The 21,898-nt window shown below is 40.6% G+C and overlaps 2 protein-coding genes across 2 annotated transcripts; both read left to right on the top strand.

Moving 5' to 3' along the window:
* The first annotated feature begins 2,441 nt into the window (after nt 1–2,441).
* On the top strand, nt 2,442–3,838 carry LOC141045607 (chromatin modification-related protein EAF1 B-like). The gene is made up of 3 exons (XM_073535294.2): nt 2,442–2,679; nt 2,823–2,877; nt 3,654–3,838. Exons 1-3 carry the CDS (start codon nt 2,588–2,590, stop codon nt 3,690–3,692), a joined length of 186 nt encoding a protein of 61 aa, XP_073391395.1. The 5' UTR covers nt 2,442–2,587; the 3' UTR covers nt 3,693–3,838.
* Nucleotides 3,825–16,330, top strand: LOC112284602 (uncharacterized). The gene is made up of 26 exons (XM_090251839.1): nt 3,825–4,882; nt 5,013–5,135; nt 5,868–6,158; nt 6,307–6,489; nt 6,796–6,879; nt 7,081–7,330; nt 7,471–7,647; nt 8,037–8,290; nt 8,447–8,488; nt 8,770–8,836; nt 9,019–9,248; nt 9,446–9,502; nt 9,656–9,736; nt 9,935–10,054; nt 10,362–10,472; nt 10,716–10,804; nt 11,131–11,355; nt 11,736–12,105; nt 12,455–12,595; nt 12,915–13,076; nt 13,392–13,895; nt 14,049–14,192; nt 14,440–14,624; nt 14,904–15,349; nt 15,533–15,669; nt 15,825–16,330. The coding sequence occupies exons 1-26, from the start codon at nt 4,007–4,009 to the stop codon at nt 15,999–16,001; spliced, it is 5,526 nt and encodes a 1,841-aa protein (XP_090107965.1). The 5' UTR covers nt 3,825–4,006; the 3' UTR covers nt 16,002–16,330.
* The last annotated feature ends 5,568 nt before the right edge of the window (nt 16,331–21,898 follow it).

Raw genomic sequence — 21,898 nt, 5'->3', positions numbered from 1 at the left:
CCGAGGAAAGTATCATCCGGATATCATAAGACGGACATTAGTATTGTTCTTCGCGTGTATCGAGAGAGAGAGAGAGAGAGAGAGGTATGACAGGATAGGTATCAAACGGGCATTTGATAGGAATCATGACTTCACAGATTCCGGGTATAAACGGACAGCGAGGGCAACCGGGGGGGAGGGGGGGGGGGTGTGTGCAAGGCTAGGGGAGGGAGGCCGAGGGAGCTCGTCGGAGACAGAGAGAGAGAAGGGGGAGGGGGGCGTAAGAAGAGGTGGAGGAGGAGAATCAGGCATCAGCAGCAACAACAACGACATCATCATCATCCCCAGAATACACCTCTCTCTCTCTTACACATACACACGTACACGCACATACACAGCAACATTCTGAAGCGAAGAGTAGAAGAATAATCTTAAGGGAAGGGGAAGGGAAGAGGGTAGTAGGCGGGGGGGGGGGGGGGGGGGAGGGAGAAGGGAATGCCCGAAATCGGCCTTGGCGATGGCCCAACCCACCATCATCACAGCGCGGCAGCTGGAATCTCGACTTCCCCATCGCCCCGACCGCTGAAAAATACCCTCCGCCCATGAGCCCAAGTCCGTCCGCCCCGCCAATTCGCGACCCCGCAAGGCAAAACCCCGCCCTCTCTGCCCTGCTCCGTCAATTGCATCGCCCCCCATTGGACGCAGGGGCCCAATTCCCTCGCATGGGGGGCCGCCTGCAGTTTGCGTGATTGCGCCTCCCCCGCCCTGGTCCGGTGTCACCAACCTCCATGCTGCAGGTATGCGCACGGGATGCTGGGATTAATGTGGTGGATTTTTTTTTTTTTTTTTTTTTTTTTTTTTTTTCCATTCTCTTCTTCTTTCTGTTTTCTGTTTTATTTTTTTGGTTTCTAGGGTTCCTCGCTCGTGTTGTGAGGTCTGTAAGCGGCGCAAGGAATTATAATTTGTTTTGGGTACAATTCCAGGCGTTCGAGGATGGACGATAATCTATACGGTTTGGATTTTGAGGTGTCGGGTTGTATTATGGGTATTGACGTGACAGTGAAGGAGTTTGATCATGGATTTCTTTTTCTGTGTCTGTGGTAGTGATTATAATTTTGATTACGACGTTGGGGTTATTATATGTTGTATTTTTCGGTTTTAGAAAAATTTGCATTGTGTGTAGGATTTCTGTTACAATTTTCCTGGTGATGAATTTCATGGAAATGTGATTGGGGTGGAAATGGTGGACATGATGTCTAGGTCTAAAGTAGGCAGGGTAGGGTTTTTTGTGTGCGGGGGAGTTGTATTTTGTTCTAGACGTTATCTTCTTGCATTTCAACGTGACACTGGGCGTTGTCCGATTAAGTTTTGCTGTTTTACGTTTTGGATTGTGAGTTGTACTTCCGAGCGAATGTGGAATTTAGCTATCGTTGTGCAATGTGGTCTTCTTGCCCTGGAGGTTTACAATCAACAAATGATCCTAGATATCTTGTAATCGCTCAATAAAATGAAGTTGTCGACTAGGAATGTAATGTGGTACTTTGGCGCCTTTTCGAGCCTTTGAATTGCACTGACCACTCCTTGGTTTCCCGCTTTATGTGAGTATGAATGTTTGAATGTGGTCCCTACGTCTGTTTCTGTGAACCTTGCTGATTTATTTCCTTCTGAAGCCTGCTTTTACTTTCATGAATGCTGCAGTTTCAAGTGCTCGCATGCAATAATGATTGTTAAAATCCCACAGTTTAGTTTTTCGAAGCGGACCCGATGCATCTTGCAACCGACAAGAAATCGCTAACTTTTAGTACCTTAGTACATTAAGTTGAGGTTGTATTCGGGTCAATTTGGACGAGGTGGTCTGGTTACTGGATAGATTTTCGAAACTTTTTATGCTACCAAGATCATGTCTAATATCTGTGGGGTTCGCTCGAATGATCACTATCCAAGTGCACTTTTGATAGTTCTTGTTCAGCCTCGATATCTAGTTTCTGTGATTCCTTCATTTGATTTGCACATATCTTGTCGTATTTGCAAGAGCTGTTTACTTGAGCTTACTTCGAGTTGAAGAGTTTATGCTCTTGCTATCTCAGATGGCATTTGTTTCGTCATCTTGCTATTCTGAACCAGCTACGTCACCTGTTGGATCTCAGGAGCTTAGGAGTTGGGTGTGGGTGTTGCAAACTTGCTTGTTGAGGTTTCTTGTAGCTAGTGATTCTTGTGTTATTTATAAAGAATAATACAACTAAACAAATTTATGTCGATATAAATTCTGCGTTGTTTCGTGCCTGCATAAATGTTCCATATATATATATATATATATATATATATATATATATATATATATATCTCTAAAGACTCCTTGTTTGTTTTAGTGGAAGGCTTCCCATTGATTTGTCTTTGAAGCTGAACTTGTCAAGAGAAGGGATTTACGACACGATTTATTGTTCGCAGGTTGAGATTTGTTCGGTAGTTTACTATAGGGGCTGGACTAATGTAGCAAAAGATAGGAATAGATTAGAAGAAGAAAGACTGAATAAGAGAAAAAAGGATTGAGGAGATCCTGGATGGGCAACAAGGTCCTGAGCGCTTGGTCAGTGCAGAGCCAGATCCCATGGGCGCTGTGGCTGGCACTGCAGCTGCCATAAATAATAACGAGCCTTCACCGCGTGGCTCCGCAATTGAAATAGCTCAAGCTGAATTGAGGTGCGATATTTCACCTCTTTTCATAACGCTGGTCCATTCTTTCAACCATGCCTTCGCGTACTATGCGTGCCCTCCTTCATAAGCGGTCTGTCGAGAATAAGTGTAGATCAATGAAAAAAGTTCTTTTACCACCTTCAACTCAGGCGAGATCTTGCTGTTCGAGAGGAGCGCAAGAGGGAGCTGGAGGTCTTGGAAAAGGTAATGATTCTTCTTTTATTCAGTTCTTTGATTGTTTGAAAGTTCTAATTGCTCTGAACTTTGGTGAAGGTTCAGCTGTTACTTGTTACTTTGGGAATGCTATTTTAAGGGGTGTTAGTGTGCTGTCTCCTGAATTTATCTCTCCATTCTGCATCTAGGGCGGAGAGCCTTTGGATTTCAAGTTAGGGGAAGCTTCACCAGCTCAATTTTCATCTTTCTCATTAACAATATTACTGGCTGATCAGTACTTGAAGTGTTTGGGGTGGGGTTAAGAGTTTTGGGATGCTTTGGGGCTTGTTTCCTCCTTTTCGTTGGTTTGAAAAATTTCGTCTGTTGTTAGAAATCTGCAGCGAGTTGATTGTCTGCCCTTTGGAAGGCATACATTTATGTTCTCAAGATCGTTTGTCGTTTGTCCTGGCAACCTCTGTTGCGATCATGGATGTATTGAAATGTGATTTCTTATGCTTCTGTGGATGTAATGAGTGACTTGGTCAGAAAATCTGTTTTTTACGATTTTGTAATTCAATCTAAGTAGTGGACGAAATCACGCTAGAAAACTAATAGAATTGGATGTATGTGTGGGGGTAAAACTGATTATGCCGTAAGTGGTAATACTCTCCGGTGTTTATTCCTTATTTGATCATTTGTATTTTAGAAAGCAGTTCAGTAGTATCAGAAAGAAAAAGTAGCACGAAAGAGTTCATATCAATGTGCTTTAATGTCTTCTATTTTCCTTCCTCTCTTATTCTTACTATGATATTGTATATTTCTTACAGAGAGGGTGGGATAGGCTTGAGGCAGAATTTGACTGCTAATGGGGATGCTTCTGCTTCAAGTCAACTAATTGTGCTAGGAGGAGATCCAGATGAAGATGATTGTGAAATACCACTTGGTTTGAGGAATTATTTAGACAATCCGAACTTGATTGCAAGACAAGATCAATCAGGACCCGAATTGGATCGCCTATAGAAATGGCTCAATATCTGAAAAAGATGGTGAATGTGTAGCTGGGAGTGCTTTGACAAGTAGTGTGGAATTTGAGCACGAGAATGAACCCATAGCAAGGTGTGGATTATCGTTGAACCAGCATGCAGCAGAAGCCAGCTGTGAAGATCCAATTTCGTCTTATATGTCTGTACAGTCGACTAATTTGTGGGTCGATCCACATGTTGATAGTGATGGGGAAGAACGAATATGGCAATCCGTAGCTAGTGAAGGTCGCGTCGAGCAAGTTGAAGGTTCAATTGCTCATGTACAAAAAATTGGCGAGCTTGGAGACGCTGATGCTCTACCTGCTCGGCATAATGTAGAGGATGTATCAATTATAGAAGCATCTGTGGGTAATTCCTTCAGAACTAGGGTGGAAGAAGGGATAACTGGAAACCAATCTCATCGAATAGAAAATAAAGAAAGGCTTGTCTCCATGGAAAAGGATAACAGCAGGTACAAAGTGGGAGCTAACCTAGATGGTCTATCAAGAGCTGTTGGCGGAGTCAATGTTTTGCATGCTAACACCAGCACAGATGTTCCCGGTGGCGCTACTTTACTTATGCGTGCCGGGTTGGTCAAAAAGAATGCTGTCTCGAGGGCAGGAAATCATATCAGATCAGCAACCAGAGATAGGTTAGGACAAGAGGAGAAAAGGGCTGGTGTTTATCACGTAAGAATCAAATATGAAGACGGAGTCGGTGAGAATAGGGCAAGGCCTTTTGCTACAGATGCGGAACTAGGTTGTCAGCACACTAGTGGTGCTCCAAGTTCTCAAGAAGAACTTCGGGCGGAAGGACAAGCTGGTGCTGTCGTCGGTGGTGTTCCAAGAGCACTTTCGCGGTTATCCGGAGTCTCTGCCTCATCAAATTGCATATATCCTGGAGTAAGAATCCCTTGGAATAAAGGACAAGGTCCGTTATCACAAATGGGATCGGAGGGACGTAAGACAGGAGTGCAAGTAAAAGCTAACGAGGCGCGTGCAGACTTCATTCTAGCGGAGGCCCAGAACCTCAAGGTGCTGAACGTTTCTTCGATGTTGCGATTCTTCTTCTTGATAGTTGTCTCATAAAACGTGCGGATGCAAGTTGTGAATTGTAGAATCCGTGGGGTGGTATTCAGTTTAATCTCATACATGCTGCTTACAGGTCAAGAAGAAATTCATTGGGGACTGGCATTCTATGGAAAAGTCTTCTGAGCCCGCAAGACGAAAAACCCATTGGGACTTTGTGCTGGAGGAAATGTGCTGGTTGGCAAAGGACTTTTTCCAGGTATGTGCTTTGATCTATTTATTAGCATTATAAGTGGTATCAAAAGTCTTTTCAATCGCTGTCATTGCATACGTGTGATATGAGTAATAGTTCATCTCAAGACAATGGATCAGCTAGTTTTGTGTCGGGACATAGGAGCAGTGTCTGTCTTTTGATGATGGGGGGGGGACATGTATCTTCCAAACATGTGGAATGCATACATGTCATATTTCCAAAATCTTAAAAATGATGATTGATTTTGTGTATGTGATCAAATTGAGCATATATATATATATATATTTCGATCAAAATTATTTTATTTATTTATCGTCGTTGAATCTGTTCGTATTGATCTCGCCTAAAGATTTATTTTTAGAATTCTTATTTGCATGCAAATTATTTGTTTGATATGCATTTAATGATACATCGTTGTAAGTTCCATCTACACATGCGTCTTTTTGAAATTTGGAAGAATTGAAAGGGGACACTATCTTGATTTCCACACTTATTATGGGGAACATTCTATACTTAAGATGAAGTACAAAATGTTCAACAAGTGACTTTCTGCCTGAAATCGTGCCTCTATACTTTTAGAAGGCAGATTTGGTTGTGTGGGAACTTACGGATGACTTGCTTGCAGCTACTTGACTTCAGCTTTATAATCGTTTTCAATACTTACAGAATGTCTATTATGAGGTGATAACTTTGTACTTGTAAGTACTGTGCGTAAGCTGCTGCTGGTTATGTTTCCAGGAACGAAGGTGGAAGATTGCGAATGCTGCTCGCATCTGTCACAGTGTTGCTTATGAGAGGAACAAAAATGAGTATCTGGCGTTGGACTCCGTGAATAGACAGCGTAATCGAGCAAGCTTTTTAGCGCTTGCTGTGAATAAATTCTGGCGCATGGCTGAGGCATCGTTGACGAAAAGGAAAGGTGGATGGGTTCATGACAAAAGTGGGAAAATAGAATTTTGCAGGAATGGCAAAAACGAGGGCGAAGCTGTTCCAATAGACGTTGACATTCCTGATCCCGCCTTGAGAGAGGTATTACTTTTCCTTGTTAGTATGCATTACGTCTTGTATTCTCGCGGTAGTGTTCTTATTGAGGATTTATTCCGCTGTGTCTGTATTCAACATCTATGGTCTTGTGGCCGTTATCGTATTTTTGAGCATTCCTGTTTTCCTTCGTTAGGCTCTGGACAAGTCCGAGAAGTTGAAGAAAAAGAATCTGTACGGTGTTGAGAGATATGCCGTAGATTATTTGAAAGCCAGCGGTTGTGGTCGAATGGCACAAGCTGTAGCTTCTGTTTCTCACAAGCTATATTGGGAATGCAATGGCATTCTATATTTTAATGATCAGGAACGATTTTCCAAGGTACCCTTTGTTAACTCTTGTGTATACCTCTTTGTTCATTCTTGAAGTCATGGTCCTCCCTCATTTGATTTTTATGAAGTTTGATTCTTGTGATAATATAATATGGAAGCATATTTGGTTGTCATGCATCTTGGTATGGTTTGGCCGTATTCCATCTGAGGGGGTCCATCATTGTGGGTGCTGTAATAATGGTCGACTGGATTGTGTCCTAAATTTAGTTCATTACGTTTGCTGATAGTTTTTTGTGCTTTGTTTTATGTTGATTCTGTTGGACGGGACTAATATAACTGTCATAAATTTAAGCAGGAGCCGTTGTACTACAATGTACCATCTGGGGCTGCGGAAGCTTGTAGAGTTTCTATTGAAATGGAGAGAACAAGGGCTGAAGTGGTATGTATTGAGATTTTTTCTGTGATGACTGAATGTGACGTTACTGCTTGTATTCAAGTATTGTTGGATTAACATGAGTAATCTGAAATCTGATATTCATGTTTTGAGCTTTTGTGAGATTGAATCAGTTGCGTCTCCTTGACAACATGTATGACAGGAGAGGGGTTTGAAAAATGTATTGACTTTTTTCAACGTTTGTAGGAGTATGAAGCGAAGCGTGTAGTAGCGGTTGCTGAAGCAGAGGCGCCGGCCGCTGGTGAAGCATCTGGAGAAGTTTCCCTGGGAATTGATTTTGGGTTTTCGGACTTTCTTGTGGATGGAGGCTCTCAAGAAGACGAATTTCAGACAAATTATATGGGTGAAGGAGGTCATGCGCGCATTTACAAAAAGAAACGGAAGAAGATTCTCAAAAGCAATACCGGATCAAAGATTGAAGGGATTGAACTACAAGGTATGGTATTGCAATGCCGTGAGTACATATCATTACTCGCTCATGAGTCTCTTGAGTCAACGTCAAGGTGCTCCTCTAGATTAATCACTTACAGTTGATTAGCAGATTTATACTTATAAGCCATTTTCTGGGGTTCGCAGGACTTGCTTACCAATCCTCAGATATGTCTACTCCTGACCGGAATGTTGTCACCGGAAAGCGGTCATTACCCGGAGAATCGGGACCCAACAATGCTCCTGGAAGCATTCCAGTTAAGCGGCAACGTTCATCAGCCATCAACCTCCGACCACGTGCCAGTCACTTGAGCATCTCACCAGGTATAGTTACCGGTCATCGTGGATATTGGATGTTAAGATATTGGCTTCTCTATGAAATTCCGAATGAAATCCTTACTATGCTTACAACAAACGCTATAGCATTCGCTTTTGTGACCTCAACTGTTTTTTTTTACCCGTCTTCATGCGACGACGTGATAAAAAGTGGCAGCAGTCTTTTCTTATTCATCTTCGGATTTGCTGGTCCACCTGTATTGAGTTAACAGATTGTTTCATTTTTCTGTGTACGTTGGCCTCCCAACCTGCGATAGCCACAAATGATTTCTGGATAGACTTTACATTTACTGAGATGTAGTTGCATTAGGTTGGATATTCTGGCAGTCATCTTTGTAATGGTTGTTTGACATCCTTGGCGTGACTATTTTCTTCAGGTACGACAGGGGTGTTATCTCGCACGGGACCAGGCTCACAGAATCAGCAAGAAGGTGAAAGTTTTGGCATGTTGGATGGTTCCAATAGATCAGACTCTGCCAATGATACTTCCAATAGCAAAACGCACAGGATTGGTGATGTGGGTGGTTTTATTACAAACAAGTGGAACAAAAAGCAGAATCCGAAGACTTTTCCAGAATTGTCTAATTCAAGATCTTTTGAAGGGGGATTTCCTGCAGGACCACCTGAAAAGGTATTCAACATTTGAGTATTGACGTGACATTGCTCTGGAGCTCGAATTCCTTGTACAATATTATGTCCCGTTGATTTTGCTATAGTGGATTGTATGGATGACATGAAGTTGAAATCTTGCCAACTGTAATATGTAAGGCTATGCCTGGTTTTGCAGAGTGCCGATGAAGATTCTCATGAACTTCTATATCATGAGCAGGTATCTAAGATTGAGTTTTTCTACGTCTTTTTCACGGATTGGGTTGTAAAACGAATGGATTGAATGAATATTATCTACTTTACCTTCAGAATGATTTGAAAATTTTCTTCTTACAATGGTTGGTAAAAAGAAATCTGTTTAAACATATGTGTATCTTTTGTGGAATGTAAATCACCTGAAACTCTCAAATTTTTTAATAGTTTTTTGTTTGGTAGTTCTAAGACTCCAGCACTTTTTGGATTAACTATTAATGCGCTGAAGTTGTTTATGACTATTAATAGGAACAGATAAAACGTAAAGGAGAAACAAATTGGTCATTTGTTGTAACTTCATCAGATGCGAGCCTAGGTAAGTTCTACGAGTCTTTTCTATCAGATCCCACTTGTTAACATTTTCTGTTTCTAAGGGCGCTAAACTGCTGCTGTATAAGAAAGGTGCATTACATATAGTATTCGTCATTTTTGTATGTTGTTTTTATTTTCCTTAATGTTACTGGATAGCATTTTGTCTGAAGCTGTTACGCATAGCAGGAACACCGACAGATACACCAGAAACGCCAGGATCACAAAGTCTTTCAGGGCAACAGAATGTGAAGAAACAAAAGTCATCGAAGCAGAGTGAGACCGATGCTGAGACAGCTACCCCTGCCCCAGCACCTAATCCACCCACCCTGCAGCAACCGCCTTCTTTACCAAGTGCGAACAAATTATCGAAGCAAAGCAGTATGCGGGACCGTAATAGAAGGCTTCGGTTAAACAAAGTGAGGGCCTTGTGATGATCATCTGTGTCTCTTCTTTTTACATAATGACTTTCTCTCTCCAATTGCAGAGTACGCAGATCAAGTCGTCAGTCTTTTTTCAACTTTGTGGTTAATGATCCATTTGTTCAGGGTGTGTGTTTTGATTGTTCTTCTTGTGCTGGTCTCGTGTATAGCTTTCTAAATCCTGTTCTTTGCAGGTTCCTCCGAGTACACCGATTGGTGTTGGCACGCCTTGGTCAGCTAGTGAAGATCAAGTGAGTTCGAACTCTCAAGATTCAATTTGAACTTAGCACATGAGCCTCTTGTTTGTAAGAGCTTTTCTTTTTGGCGAGATACCTACATGAGTTATATTGGTACACTACGTCTTTCTATATCTCACATGTTATTGCTACTGTAATCTTGTGCAGGCAATTCTTGCCCTAGTGCATGATCTCGGTCCCAATTGGGAATTAGTGAGTGATGTGTTGAGCTCAAATTCTCAAATAAAGGTATGTTACAATCTTTCACTACTGGTATTGTAGATGATAACATTTTCGGTGTTGATAATGCAGCAGGATAACATTCAGAGATATTCAGGTTTCTGCAAAGACTTCTCTCGTTACAAGTCTACTATATTGTCTTAGTCTGAGGGTAATTCTTATCCAATTTCTCGGAGCTTGAAAATCTTGATATGGAACTTTGCGCAGGGTATTTACCGAAGACCCAATCAATGTAAGGAGCGACACAAATCTTTGACGGAGAGATCCAATTTAGATGGGATGGAAAGTCCAGAGGATTCAAATTCTTCTCAGCTACAGAGTTTGAAAGTAAGTTGTGCTTAAATCGTAAAAAATGCATCGTCTCAGTTTTCAGCGACTTTGAGGTGGTAATAATCATGATCCGAGGAGTTTGCATAATAAGATAGTGGTTTGCATCGTGTGTTATCCCCCCCCCCCCCCCCCCCCCCCTCTTTTCTTTTTTTGTCTTGAAATCAATTTTTTTGCATTTCGGAAACATCTTTGCGCTTTTAAACAAGTTTTATGAGGTTATGCATCTTGAAACAGTATTTTGTCGTCAGTCCCTAGGCGATTTTGTAAAAACTGAAATTACTTCTTATGAATATGTGTGGAACAGGGGAGTGTTCATGGAGGTACACGTGTTCATGGAACACCAGAGGAGGATAGTCTAAAACATCTGGAGTGCATTGTTCAACTCGTCCTGAAGTATCGTGCCCGAAAGAGCTCGGTAGGAACTTCGGCATCATCTGTGACTTTTCTCTTCTCATTAATTTCGTGTAATTTTTGGATAGGAATAAAACACCACCCAAGTGTTCGTGCGTGCTATACCCCTCAGATGCGTAGGTTCAGCTTTCGAAGATTAAACCCGCTTTTTGAACTTCATTAGTACACCTTAGAGTCTGTTTGCGGTTCGCCTGGTTGGCTTATTTTCTTTGTGGTGACAGCAAGTTGGGTATACTTTATTGAGCAGAGTGAAAATGAAGATCAAAAAACTTCAGCTGCCCAGCATCCATCTCATGGAATCGCTATTTCTCAGTTTTGCGCTGGTGGCCCCCTCAAGTAAGTCATTTGGAGAGTGTTTTTGCTTCAAATATTCAAGGTTTGGGTGGAAATATTATACCGTCGTAGTGCATGGTGATGTTCGGCAACTGTGTGTTATAGGATTCTGAAGGGTTTCAATAGTTGTTTGTTTGACATCACAGGTTTGTTGGCCCTAATCTTATCCTTCTTATTGAATATTAGTGCTGGTAGATTTTTATTATGCCTGTAGATGTATACTTCGCTTTTAGTGATTCTCTTTTCCACTACGTGCATGCAAACATATTTACGTGTTTCACTCTAATTAACATGTTCTTTTTCTATGGGTGGCAAATTCTGGGTGCCAGTCCTTTGGAGTTATGTGATCGGGTTGCAAATAATGGGGATGCGAACTCACACTCATACCCCATCCAGCCTGTACAGGGCAGTGGGTTAGGACCTTCGTTGATGCCTGGCTCTGCGATGAGACCACCATCAGCAGGGTTACCTTCTGTGTTACCAGGCTCTGCTGGTTTACATTTGGGTCAATCTCCAGTTTCTTCCTCTGCTGCCATGAGTGCTGCAGCTGCACGGTAATGTGATGATATTCATATAGTTGACACAATTACATCTTACACTGAGTACATCTGGACCCTTCTAAGGATTAAGTGATGAGAAGATGTTTACCATGCTCATAATTCCATCGACTAAGGAATCAGAAGTTCAAGAAAGCCTTCATTGAACTGATCTATTTTGCCACAGTATGTTGAGTTAATTGCAAATGCTGTATTTATCGATTTGACTGAACTATCTTAACTTTTTCTTTTTCTTCACCTTACTCTTCGTACTGAAGAAGAATTAGATTCCTCTTGTAGATCTTGTAATCCTTGCTGCTCCTCAAGATTATAAGCGCATTTCTTTCCCCTCTTTTTTATCATTAGCGAGTTAAAATGGATGTGGTTGTTTTGTGCAGAGATGCACAGCGATTCACCACGAGGTTATCCCCTGGAGAAGCCACACGTTTGCGAATGGCTGCAAACAACATGTCAGCCTACAACGCGCGCCGTTTACAGCAGCAGGCTGCTTCTGTTACTGCAGGATTACCTATTCTTACTGGTTTGCCAAACCCAAATGATCTTCCCATGCTTCCCACAAGCACTGGGGCAATGATGGGTGCTCTAAGCCGTGGCTTGTCAATGCCGAGACCTGGTTTGTCCAGTATGGGATCGCCAGTGATTTCTAATATCGTTCCAGCTGGTCTTGGTGGCATGGTGCCTCCACCAGGAACCCTCTCTTCACCTAGTATGTCGAGGAGAACTGCCAATCTGCTGAACATGCTGCGGGTGTGTATTAAGTTTTTTCAATTAGTTTGATGGAGATTACGCTTAACTACATCACTTAGCTTTTAATACGTTGATAATATCTACTTTCAGTATGATATAATGACTTTCCTTTTCATCTTTAGGGTTTACCGTATCATTAATTTTTTATTCGGAACATCAAATACATTATGAACTGCCGACGGTTTGTCAATATATATATATATATATATATATATATGAATGTGTGTGTGTGTATTTTCTGGAACAATCATAATTTTCTGAGTAGGTCATCCACGTTTGTGGAGTGCCTGGGAATCTGGAGGTTTGGTGCAAATATTACCTTTGCATAAAAGAGCATCGGTTGTTTCAGGTGGGTGGGTGCACAGAAGATCAGCGAGTACTGATCTTACAACAATTACAATTACTTGCGCAACAAGGTGATAATCAAGCTGCAGCTGCTTTCTCAAATTTGGGCGGCGACATGGCTACTATGATACCTTCCTCGCCCCAGGTGGTTGTTTAGTCCCCTTTCTGACAGTATTCTTTTGATTTTATCTCCAAGAACATCTATATTAGTCAACTCATCATTTGCATCTTCTGTTAGCCATCTGTTGTTGTAACTGATTACACACGTTGGAAAGGTTTGCAAGTCTACAAAGGTCGAAGGAAAATTCGCTGGACCACCAACTGTTACTCTGCGTCCAGATGAAGCAATTAGTACTCAAACATTTTAGAAAGCCATGCTTAGAAATAAATCGTAGCAATGCTAATGGATTCGTTCTCATGTGCCACCGCGACTCATATGGACGTCAATTTTTTCTCTGCTGCAGTCATTCTCCCCTCAACATCATTCGATTCAGTTGCAACAGCATCAACAGCAGCAAGATCAGCAGCAGCAACAACAGCAGCACCACCAGCAACATCATCAACAACAACAAGCTCAGCAACAACAGCAACAGCAGCAAGTTCAAAATCAGCAACGAAATCAACAGGTAAAATCACTTAAATGCATGTCTTTTTATTTGTTTACTTATTTCTTTTTGCAGTACTAATTAACAAGCTTCACGTTCTAATGATGCGTTATATTGAGTGTGTCTATTTTCCCATTACAATCTAATATTTCTCTTGTTTTATTCATGCATGTCTTTGACCACCGTTCCATTGATTAAAACTGTTGCATCTGGGTATTTAGTATTGTCCTCCATTCCTTCTTGATTATATGCTTGTTCTTGTAAATTTGTAAATGTATGTTGGGACCCGAAGTTACAAACTTATTGTTTGCGTGTCTCTCTTGTGAGCAACAACAGATGCAGTTGCAAGGAAACCCTACCCAGGCTTATTACTCAGCAGCAGCTGCTGTCCGTATGAAAGAACAACAATATCGGCAGCAGCATCAGCAGAAGCAGCGGCTCATGGGAACCCTTCCACCTACTCAAGCCCAATATATGCTGGTGTCACCCCATGTGCAAAACCTTCCTGCTCAGCAGTTGGGCTCTAAGTCCCATATGTTGTCCCAACAACCGCAACGCACCCATTTAGGTCAGCAGCATCAGGGGTCTGGTCTTTCGTCCCAGTCGTCTCAGCCAGCTTTGAGTACATTAAATCTGCAGTCTTCCTCAGCTTCACCAACTGCAACAGGGCAGTCTAACTCTTCTGCACAGCAGATGCCTCTACCACAGCAGAACCAATCTGTTGTGCAGCCGGGAGAGGCTACTGGGTCAGCCAAACCTCCACAAGGAAAGCAGCCACAGAAGTACCCGACGCAGACCTCACAAATTATGCAGCATCATCAGCAACACCAGCAGCATACTGTAAGAAATTCTAAGGGGCCTATGCGAGGAGCCATAATGCAGAATCTCCCTTCACAGACTGGACAACAAAGTCCTAATAACTTGAGTGGTGGAAGTAATCAGCCATTAAATGAGACTCCTGGGCACATGCTAATTCAGCCACAATTGGGACAGGTGCAGGCTGGGAAGGCATCTTCAGGGTCTCATCCCTCTGGTTCATCTCAATCTCATGGAAGTTTGGCACAAGGAGGCACCCCATCATGTTCTGGAGTCTCTCAAATTAAGGGACTTCACCAATCTCAAACACAGCCGCAGCAGGTGATAGCTCAAATATACCTTTATCCAGATATATCAATATTGTTTTGAAGTTTCTTTGTCATTGGCTTTTTTTTCCAGAAAATTAAAGTTAGAAGGCACATGTTCTAAGTCTTGTGTGAGATCATGCTTTCCTTCTTACTCATCGGTAATGTCTTCTTCTTTTTTCTTTTTTTTCTTCTGTATTTTGTATTTTGTATTTTGTATATTTTTTTTTTAACTAATAAATTCATTCCCTCAAATCATGCAGGGTGGTGTTCCTGATCAACAGCAGGGGAGTTCAATTCAGATAGCTACCCAAGTTTCTCTCCCGCAGTCAGGCTCGTTACCAACTTCCAGCGAACAATCACAAGAGCCCTTAGCTACGCCTTCGGCGCAACAAACGCAGCAAATGCAGCGACGTCAGATGCCTCAGCCCCAACAACCACAAAGAAGGTCAGTGCTTTTCATGTGAGGATGGAGAAATAAATTGCTCGTCGTTCTCTTGTCAGCTGTTGTCACAGTATACCCGAGGCAACCTGCACAGTACTGTTCTTTCAGAGTGGATTAGAGTGCAGTCAGGAAACTGACAAAGCTTTTTTCTCTAGACTCAAATATTTTCAAACCGAAAATCTTGATGACCTTGTTGATCTAGATGGAGCTACATTTTGTACGTTCGCAACATTTCAACTCAGGATACTTTCTTCCGTTAAACAGTAGGTTGTATGGATACAGGTTACAAAGTCGACATCTTAGTGCGACTCCTTTGGTTATGCCCATGCCAGGGCAATTGGGAAAGACAGGAATGCAGCAGACGAACCAAGATGTTTCTCCGCAGATGGTCAACCACAACCCTTATCAACTGGGTGGAACAGCTATGATTGGAAATCCTATGAGCATGAGCAGCCCTAATTCACATGTTGTGTCCCTTCCATCTACACTTAATTCAAGTACGATTGGAGCACATTCTACGCAGTGGAAATCTAGTCAATCCAATAATCCTCTCACTGGTGGACTATACAATTTGACGAGGGCGAATAGTCCAGGGTCAAGCCAAGTCTCAACAATGGTGATCTCTGGTCCGCAGTTGCCGACTTTTGCTGGAACCGCCGCTGTGCCAACTCTTTCTACCTCTGGAATTCATGGTGTACCCACAGGGAGTGTACCACAGAATCTTGCTGGTAAGCAATGCCTTTCTAACATAGTACTAAATCAGAAGATTGGCGTAAACCCAGGGGTGAATGGGAGGGTCCTTTCAGGCGCACAACAGCCAACCTTGTCTGGGCAGCGTAGTCAGCAAAATGGTTCAGTGGTAATTTCTTTACCTTCGGGAAACTCACAAATGACAGCACCTGGCTCTTCAGCATCCACTGGTGGCTCGCCGACTTCAGGAGCAGGTGTCCCTCCTCAAGGAGAAGGCCTGCTTGTACCAGACACGAGAGACTCAGCACCTGGTTCAAGTCATTCTGCATCCAGTCCTATGTTGATAGACAATGGGCAGGTTCGTTTTTCGTTGGGTTCACTAAATACTGGATTATTTGTTGTCTAAAAGCTCGAGTTTTTCTGAACTTTCATATTGACCTCTGGTTCGTCAAGTAGCTTTTTGCGATGCATTTATATTTTGAATTGATTATCTTATGATGTGACGTCTCACAGGCACGCCAGTCTGGAGGGGTGATTTTGTCATCACCTAAAACTTCGGTTCCTCGAAAACCTGCTGTGTCTGCAGCGACAGCTGCTAGTGATGGCATCTCTTCTGGGAGCACGGTGTCTTCTACTACTTCTGGTCCAGGTCCTCCCAATACGGAGGCAACTCCAGCTTCATCTTTCTAGCCCATGGCTCTCTGCGCTTTGTATGTGTAGCTTTGAATTAATCTACATGCACATTGCCGCCTGTAATCACAGCAGGTGTTGAATATTCAAGCGGGAAGTTTGAATCCTACAACCTTATGTGGGCTCTTGGCTTTTTCTTCCCAACGTGTATTGTTCGAAAATCATTTGCACGTTTCTGCCCCTCGAGTTACGGGCTCCTCTGTACATTCTTATCCCCAGAAACTTGCTTTGTGCTCCTTTTGAGGTGCAAGGAAGTTTTGCTTATGATCTCTTGTAACACTAGCCAGTTAATCTTTGTCATAAAAAAAAATCCCCATTTTTTTCCCCCATTTTTCCAGTACTTGATCCATTGTAAAATTCCTCTAACGTGTGACTCAAGTTTCTGCACTATTTTTTCTGTTTCACATGCATGCTTGGCATCAATGGTTGTCTAGAGCAGTTGTTTATCAGGCGAAGAGTGGTGTACAGTTTTATGCATCCTGGATTCTTTTTCGTGACCTTAGTATTGAAAATGAACGTAATCACGTTACTGAGAGCTGGTGTATATATATTAGTCAATCCCTACTGACCGTTAGGGAGTAAGAAAAACAGTTCTATCGCAGTAGCTCTTAGAGAATGGAATAATGCTTGCCGAGTTCATTGTTCTATTTTAGAGATGTTATCTAGTAAAATATTTTACTAGATAAGAAGTTGAAGCACACATGTATTCTCCCCATTTTGTGCAGTGTTTTTATTTTGATTACTTTGAGAGTACATTGCTTCTATCAATATTAAACCCCTTCTCCAAGGTTTCATTACGAATCAATGAGAGGAATCGATTACAAGGCACGAACTCTGTGGTAGTCTCATGTTCTATGGTCGTCGTAGCCACAGATCTTACATTGATAGAAGAAATCCGCGGATCTAGGTTGACATTACCCTACAGGCCGAGGTGGGGGGGGGGGGGATAGGGCTAGATGCACGGGATCACGGGATGTTTCATGACGAGAGCACAAGTCTGCTATCCGAAGCAGGGATTATTATAGTTGCGCTGACATATCACAAACCTGATACCACCACCATTACTTTGCAGAACCAAACATGAAGTTTCTCGAGTGCAATACAAAGCTGAGGGATGATTAGCTGTGGATCGTCAACTCTGTAGAAGTGGTGAAACAGTGCCTTATTCAATCTGAGGATCATCTCACTTGTCGAAAGCTCTACACCGAGTGATTGCAGAGAACACTAAACCATACAGTGAGAATCATTACGACGCATGACTCAAATTTGCTGATAGGGAAGCTCCTGCGATCCTTGTACACATGTTAATCCAAAGGGACGTAAGCTTTCTTCAACCCTTCAGTATTTTTCGACAAGTGGTACAAAAGTGGCACAAACCCACAAGCTCAGTGGTTTTCTGTTCAAGAACGACTGCTAGGATTCAGCTGTCCGTCTGACAGCATTTGTTCTCAAAGCCCATATCCTCTCACAGTTGCAGGGGTGAACCAGGTGGACATGGCAACTCTCCACCGTTGCACGGACAGTGTACAACTACGATTACTACTACTACTCTTTCGTGACGAACCATACCAGGATTCCCTGTGACTAGTCGACCGAGGAATCAAGGTAAATCAATAACCCATCTCTTGTCGCTAGCTGAACAATCCGAAGGTTGAACAACTATTTTTTCATGAATTGAATATGGGGCTGTTGACCCCATGTCTCAGCCCAGGTAACACCTGTAACTCCTGTTAATGCCAGACCCAGTATGCAGCTATGAAGGTGACGATGATCTGCATGGATCTTGACTTCTACGGAATGTTCTGAATCCACCTGCATTGACTCTACCCAGCTGGGAAATTTAAGACATGCTGCAGGAACAAACAGAAGCTTCTCCAAGCACATGTTATGTGTAAGAAGAGCACATGCATGTGGCCTTGCATAGGTAGGTGGAAAGCAATAAAATGGTTGTGTTCTCTGTATTAAAATGAATAAAGAAATAAATAAAGTAGTGATTGTCATATGAAAAATTTATTCTTGCATTGTTATACTAGATAAAAACATTAAGTTATGAATTACCCATTGTAAATGGTTTCTTCAATTGTCATTTTAGTTTGAGAATTACAATGCAATTTGTTGTTGAAATAAACACATCATTCTCCATTATAAAAGTTAAAAGTAAAAGATAAGATTAAAGACCTAAAAATCAAGATCTACTTAATTAATTTGAGGTTGCATAAACACTAACATTTTAATTTATTAATGCTTTTAAGTAATTAAGAATTTATCCAAAAATAAGAAAAAAAGAGCCTTTTCAAAGTAGTGGTCTAGATGTATAAGCCATTATTAGGTAGTCTTACACCATCACCAAATATTTATCACAACATTTGAAGGAATTAATATCACATCTTCTCAAAAAAAGTATAAAGACTCTTATAGAAACATGAGCAAGATAATGAAGCTCAAAATATTTTTAATCTTTATTTTTTTTACAAATTACAAAAATTGAAAAACAAAGAGCAAAAGAAAAATCATTTAATTAGAATTATTTTATATATTAGAGAACTTATTAGTGCATTTAAAGTCGATGCAAGATTTTGTAAAAGGATTTTGATAAGAAAATATGGAGAGATTTGGAAGAAAAAAATCCTAACTAAGATATACTATTTTATTATATGCAAGAAACACAACCATGATTATCACCTACGAGATAATTAGTATGGTATTAGAATTTAAAGAAATGGACACTTAAGTTCTAATAATCAACTTATAAGAAGAAAAGAAGAATATCATCAAAAAGTAGATAAAAGAAGTCAAGATCCTAAAAGTATCAAACTGAACAATAATACAAAAGATTATAAGATGCAACTTATAGTTTTAACAGAGGTGGTGTGTTTAAATAAAATTCCTAAATATCATTAAGACATTCATCCAATCTATTGTAGAGAATATCAAACTTGTATTAAATTTGATTAGAGACCTATAATGATAGCTCACCATAATTTATACCACCAATTGTAAGTGCGAATAAATTAGAAATTGATGATTTGGATGTCGATGATCAAGTTCTTTAGAATAAGAAAGCCTCTAGCTTCAAAACCAAAACCAACCATACTATTTAAAAAAATATAAAAAGCTATCATGTGGTAGGAGTCACAACTAGTGATTGAGATCAAAGAAGGTTCTAAAATATCATAGAAGTTAAGAAAAGACATTTATTCTTATCTTAATCAATGAAGTAGCATAATTTTATTACACATATTCATAATGAAGTAACAACATATTTTATATATATATATATATATATATATATATATAAAGAAATTTACAAATAGAAATGAGAAAAATAAATAAGTAAATAAATAGAAGTGAAATTTTTTAACAAAGAAGAAACTTAATTGAAAGATTACAATCAAGTTAAGGATTTGGAAGACAAGTGGCTCACTATGATACATAACATGATCAAGTTTATGATTGCATTATGAAGTTGGAATATTAATTAAATTCTACAAATAATATATATATATATATATATATATATATATGTTATATTTAAAAGGGGGTGTGTTGTATTAAAGAATAAGAATAAATTTTTATCAAACTTACAAAATTATACATTGAAGTGGAGGTAGTTGAAGCAAATCTCTCTTACTAGATCAAATATCTAAACAAGTATTTTTTGAATAAACAACCATATGATCTAATTAAGTATGTTTTAACCTTCTAAAAATATTTGGAGAATACTAAATAAAGGTTTCAAAACATTAAATCTATTATAATACCAATTATTGGCTTAGCTTCTAATATATAATTAAAAATTAAAAATTAAATATAAACTAATTAATGTTAGACCAAGAATAGAGAGATGGCAGTGAATTAATTAGCTAAGAAGTGAAAGTAGTAGAGAATATCCACTCTAAATAAGTATAATTGAAAAAAATCACCTTCTTTGTTATAGAATATATATATTCTTATTATTATAATAAACATAGAATTGTAATTAGAAGATTAGAAATCCACGTTAGGTGATTGTATTAAAACCTCCTTTTAAAAATAAATAAATAAATAAAATCTAGGTTTAATGTTTCAAAATCTACTTGTTTATTTTTATTAATTGATGTTTTTTTTAATCAATATATATTTCCAGATTTGATTTAAAATCCTTCAAGAAGTTTTTCTTTTAGTGAAATATACTTATCAGAAAAATTTATTACAGAGAATTACTGGTATTTTTGAAACATAAAAACATGTGTGTAAAGTAATTGGTATCCAATATATGTATATATATATATATATATATATATATATTTGTTTGTATTGAGATCTTCCACTTGCACCCTAATATCTATTTTATTCTACATGTATTCAATTATTACAAATTTTTCTTATGTCTTTACAGCCAATGTATTCCTTACCATTGTCATTCTAAATATATAAAATAATATCACTATTCTTTCTAATTTTGAACAATGTGTATTCCTATTCAATGTTCAAGTTGCACATGATAATCTCTCCAAAATCTCTTGAATTTTACTAACCACCAAGTAAATTTTATTTGCAATTAAATTATATATATATATATATAAATAGTTCCATCTATTGTTCTTTTATTTTCTTTTCATCAATCAACTATCTTGACTCACACTTAACGTTATGAATTCATAGCACTCATTAATAGGGATCATCCATCCATCCATCCATCCATCCATCCATTCATTCATTCATCCATCCATCCATCCATTCATGGATGAGAATGCGGACCCGTCCGATGATGATGCGGCGATGCCCGAGTAGTTTGAGCCCCGAGGCGACTGTACGACGACGACGACACCGCCGCCGCCGCCTCGACAACTTCCTGTCACCACGAGTTCTGCGCCGTAACCGCGGCGACCTGGGATCTGTTCATACCGCGGTCCGTGTCTGTAAGTAAGCAGCCTAATCCAATTTGGGGTCTGCAGGTGAACGGGGGACTCGCCGCGGCGTGACGAGGAAGGGACCTGCTGTTGAAACTGCGGCAGTGTCGGAGCCCTGAAACTGCCGCGCATGGCGGTGGTCCATGTGCATCTATCTTCTGGTCGACGGAAACCTTGAAAGTTTCGATTGTCTCGAAAGCCGCGTGGACTAAGTCTGCACATATTTTGTCGGTAATACTGGAAATTGCAGAGATGCATTCTTCAGACTGTACATCTCCCCCACTGAGAGAGAACAATCATCTCGGTGAATATTGGTGGGCTCCGTCGACGTGGTCCTGAAGCATCTGATTCGTCGGATAAGTCTGCAACTGCGGTCGGTAGACATTGTATACATTGTATATATGTTGTTCCGTGTCATTTCTTCCAAGTGGTCGTATCCAGCTCGCTATGTGCGTGTTCTACAGGAGGTGGAGACAAACTTCGCGCTGAGTTCGTGAGGTCGTCGGTATTTAAGTTGATGTATAAGTTCTGAGTGTGCGAGGATTTGGGGAGGTAATTCAGGTTGCGGATTTGGACAATTTTGAGTTCGATAGCAGGAGCGACTGGTTGGTTAATGGCTTGTGATACGCAGGTGGTGCAGTCAAATTTATCTTCTAGTGTAGTTGGGCGCGGCATGGGTTGTCAAAGATCCTTGTCCTCTCGACCTGCGAATCCGCGTGCCGTCCCACACGAAAAATACAAAGGCATTAGATACCGTCCCGAGTTGAATCGTTATATCTCAGAGATACGCCCCGTGCAGCCCCGTAAGCGCAAGATTTGGTTGGGCACGTACAAGACGCCGGAGGAAGCCGCGCGAGCTTTCGATGCAGGTATCTTCTATACGAAGAAGCAAATCGACTACAACTTCGAAGACTCGCCGTCCATCCTAGAGCCTCTACCCGAGAATCTCTCTGAAGAAGAAGTACATGTACAAATACAGAAGAAAGCTAAGGCTGCTGCCGCGAC

This window comes from Physcomitrium patens, chromosome 7, assembly GCF_059467195.1.
Source record: "Physcomitrium patens ecotype Gransden chromosome 7, ASM5946719v1, whole genome shotgun sequence".
Classification (NCBI taxonomy): Eukaryota; Viridiplantae; Streptophyta; class Bryopsida; order Funariales; family Funariaceae; genus Physcomitrium; species Physcomitrium patens.
This window is presented reverse-complemented; position numbering and strand designations above follow the sequence as displayed.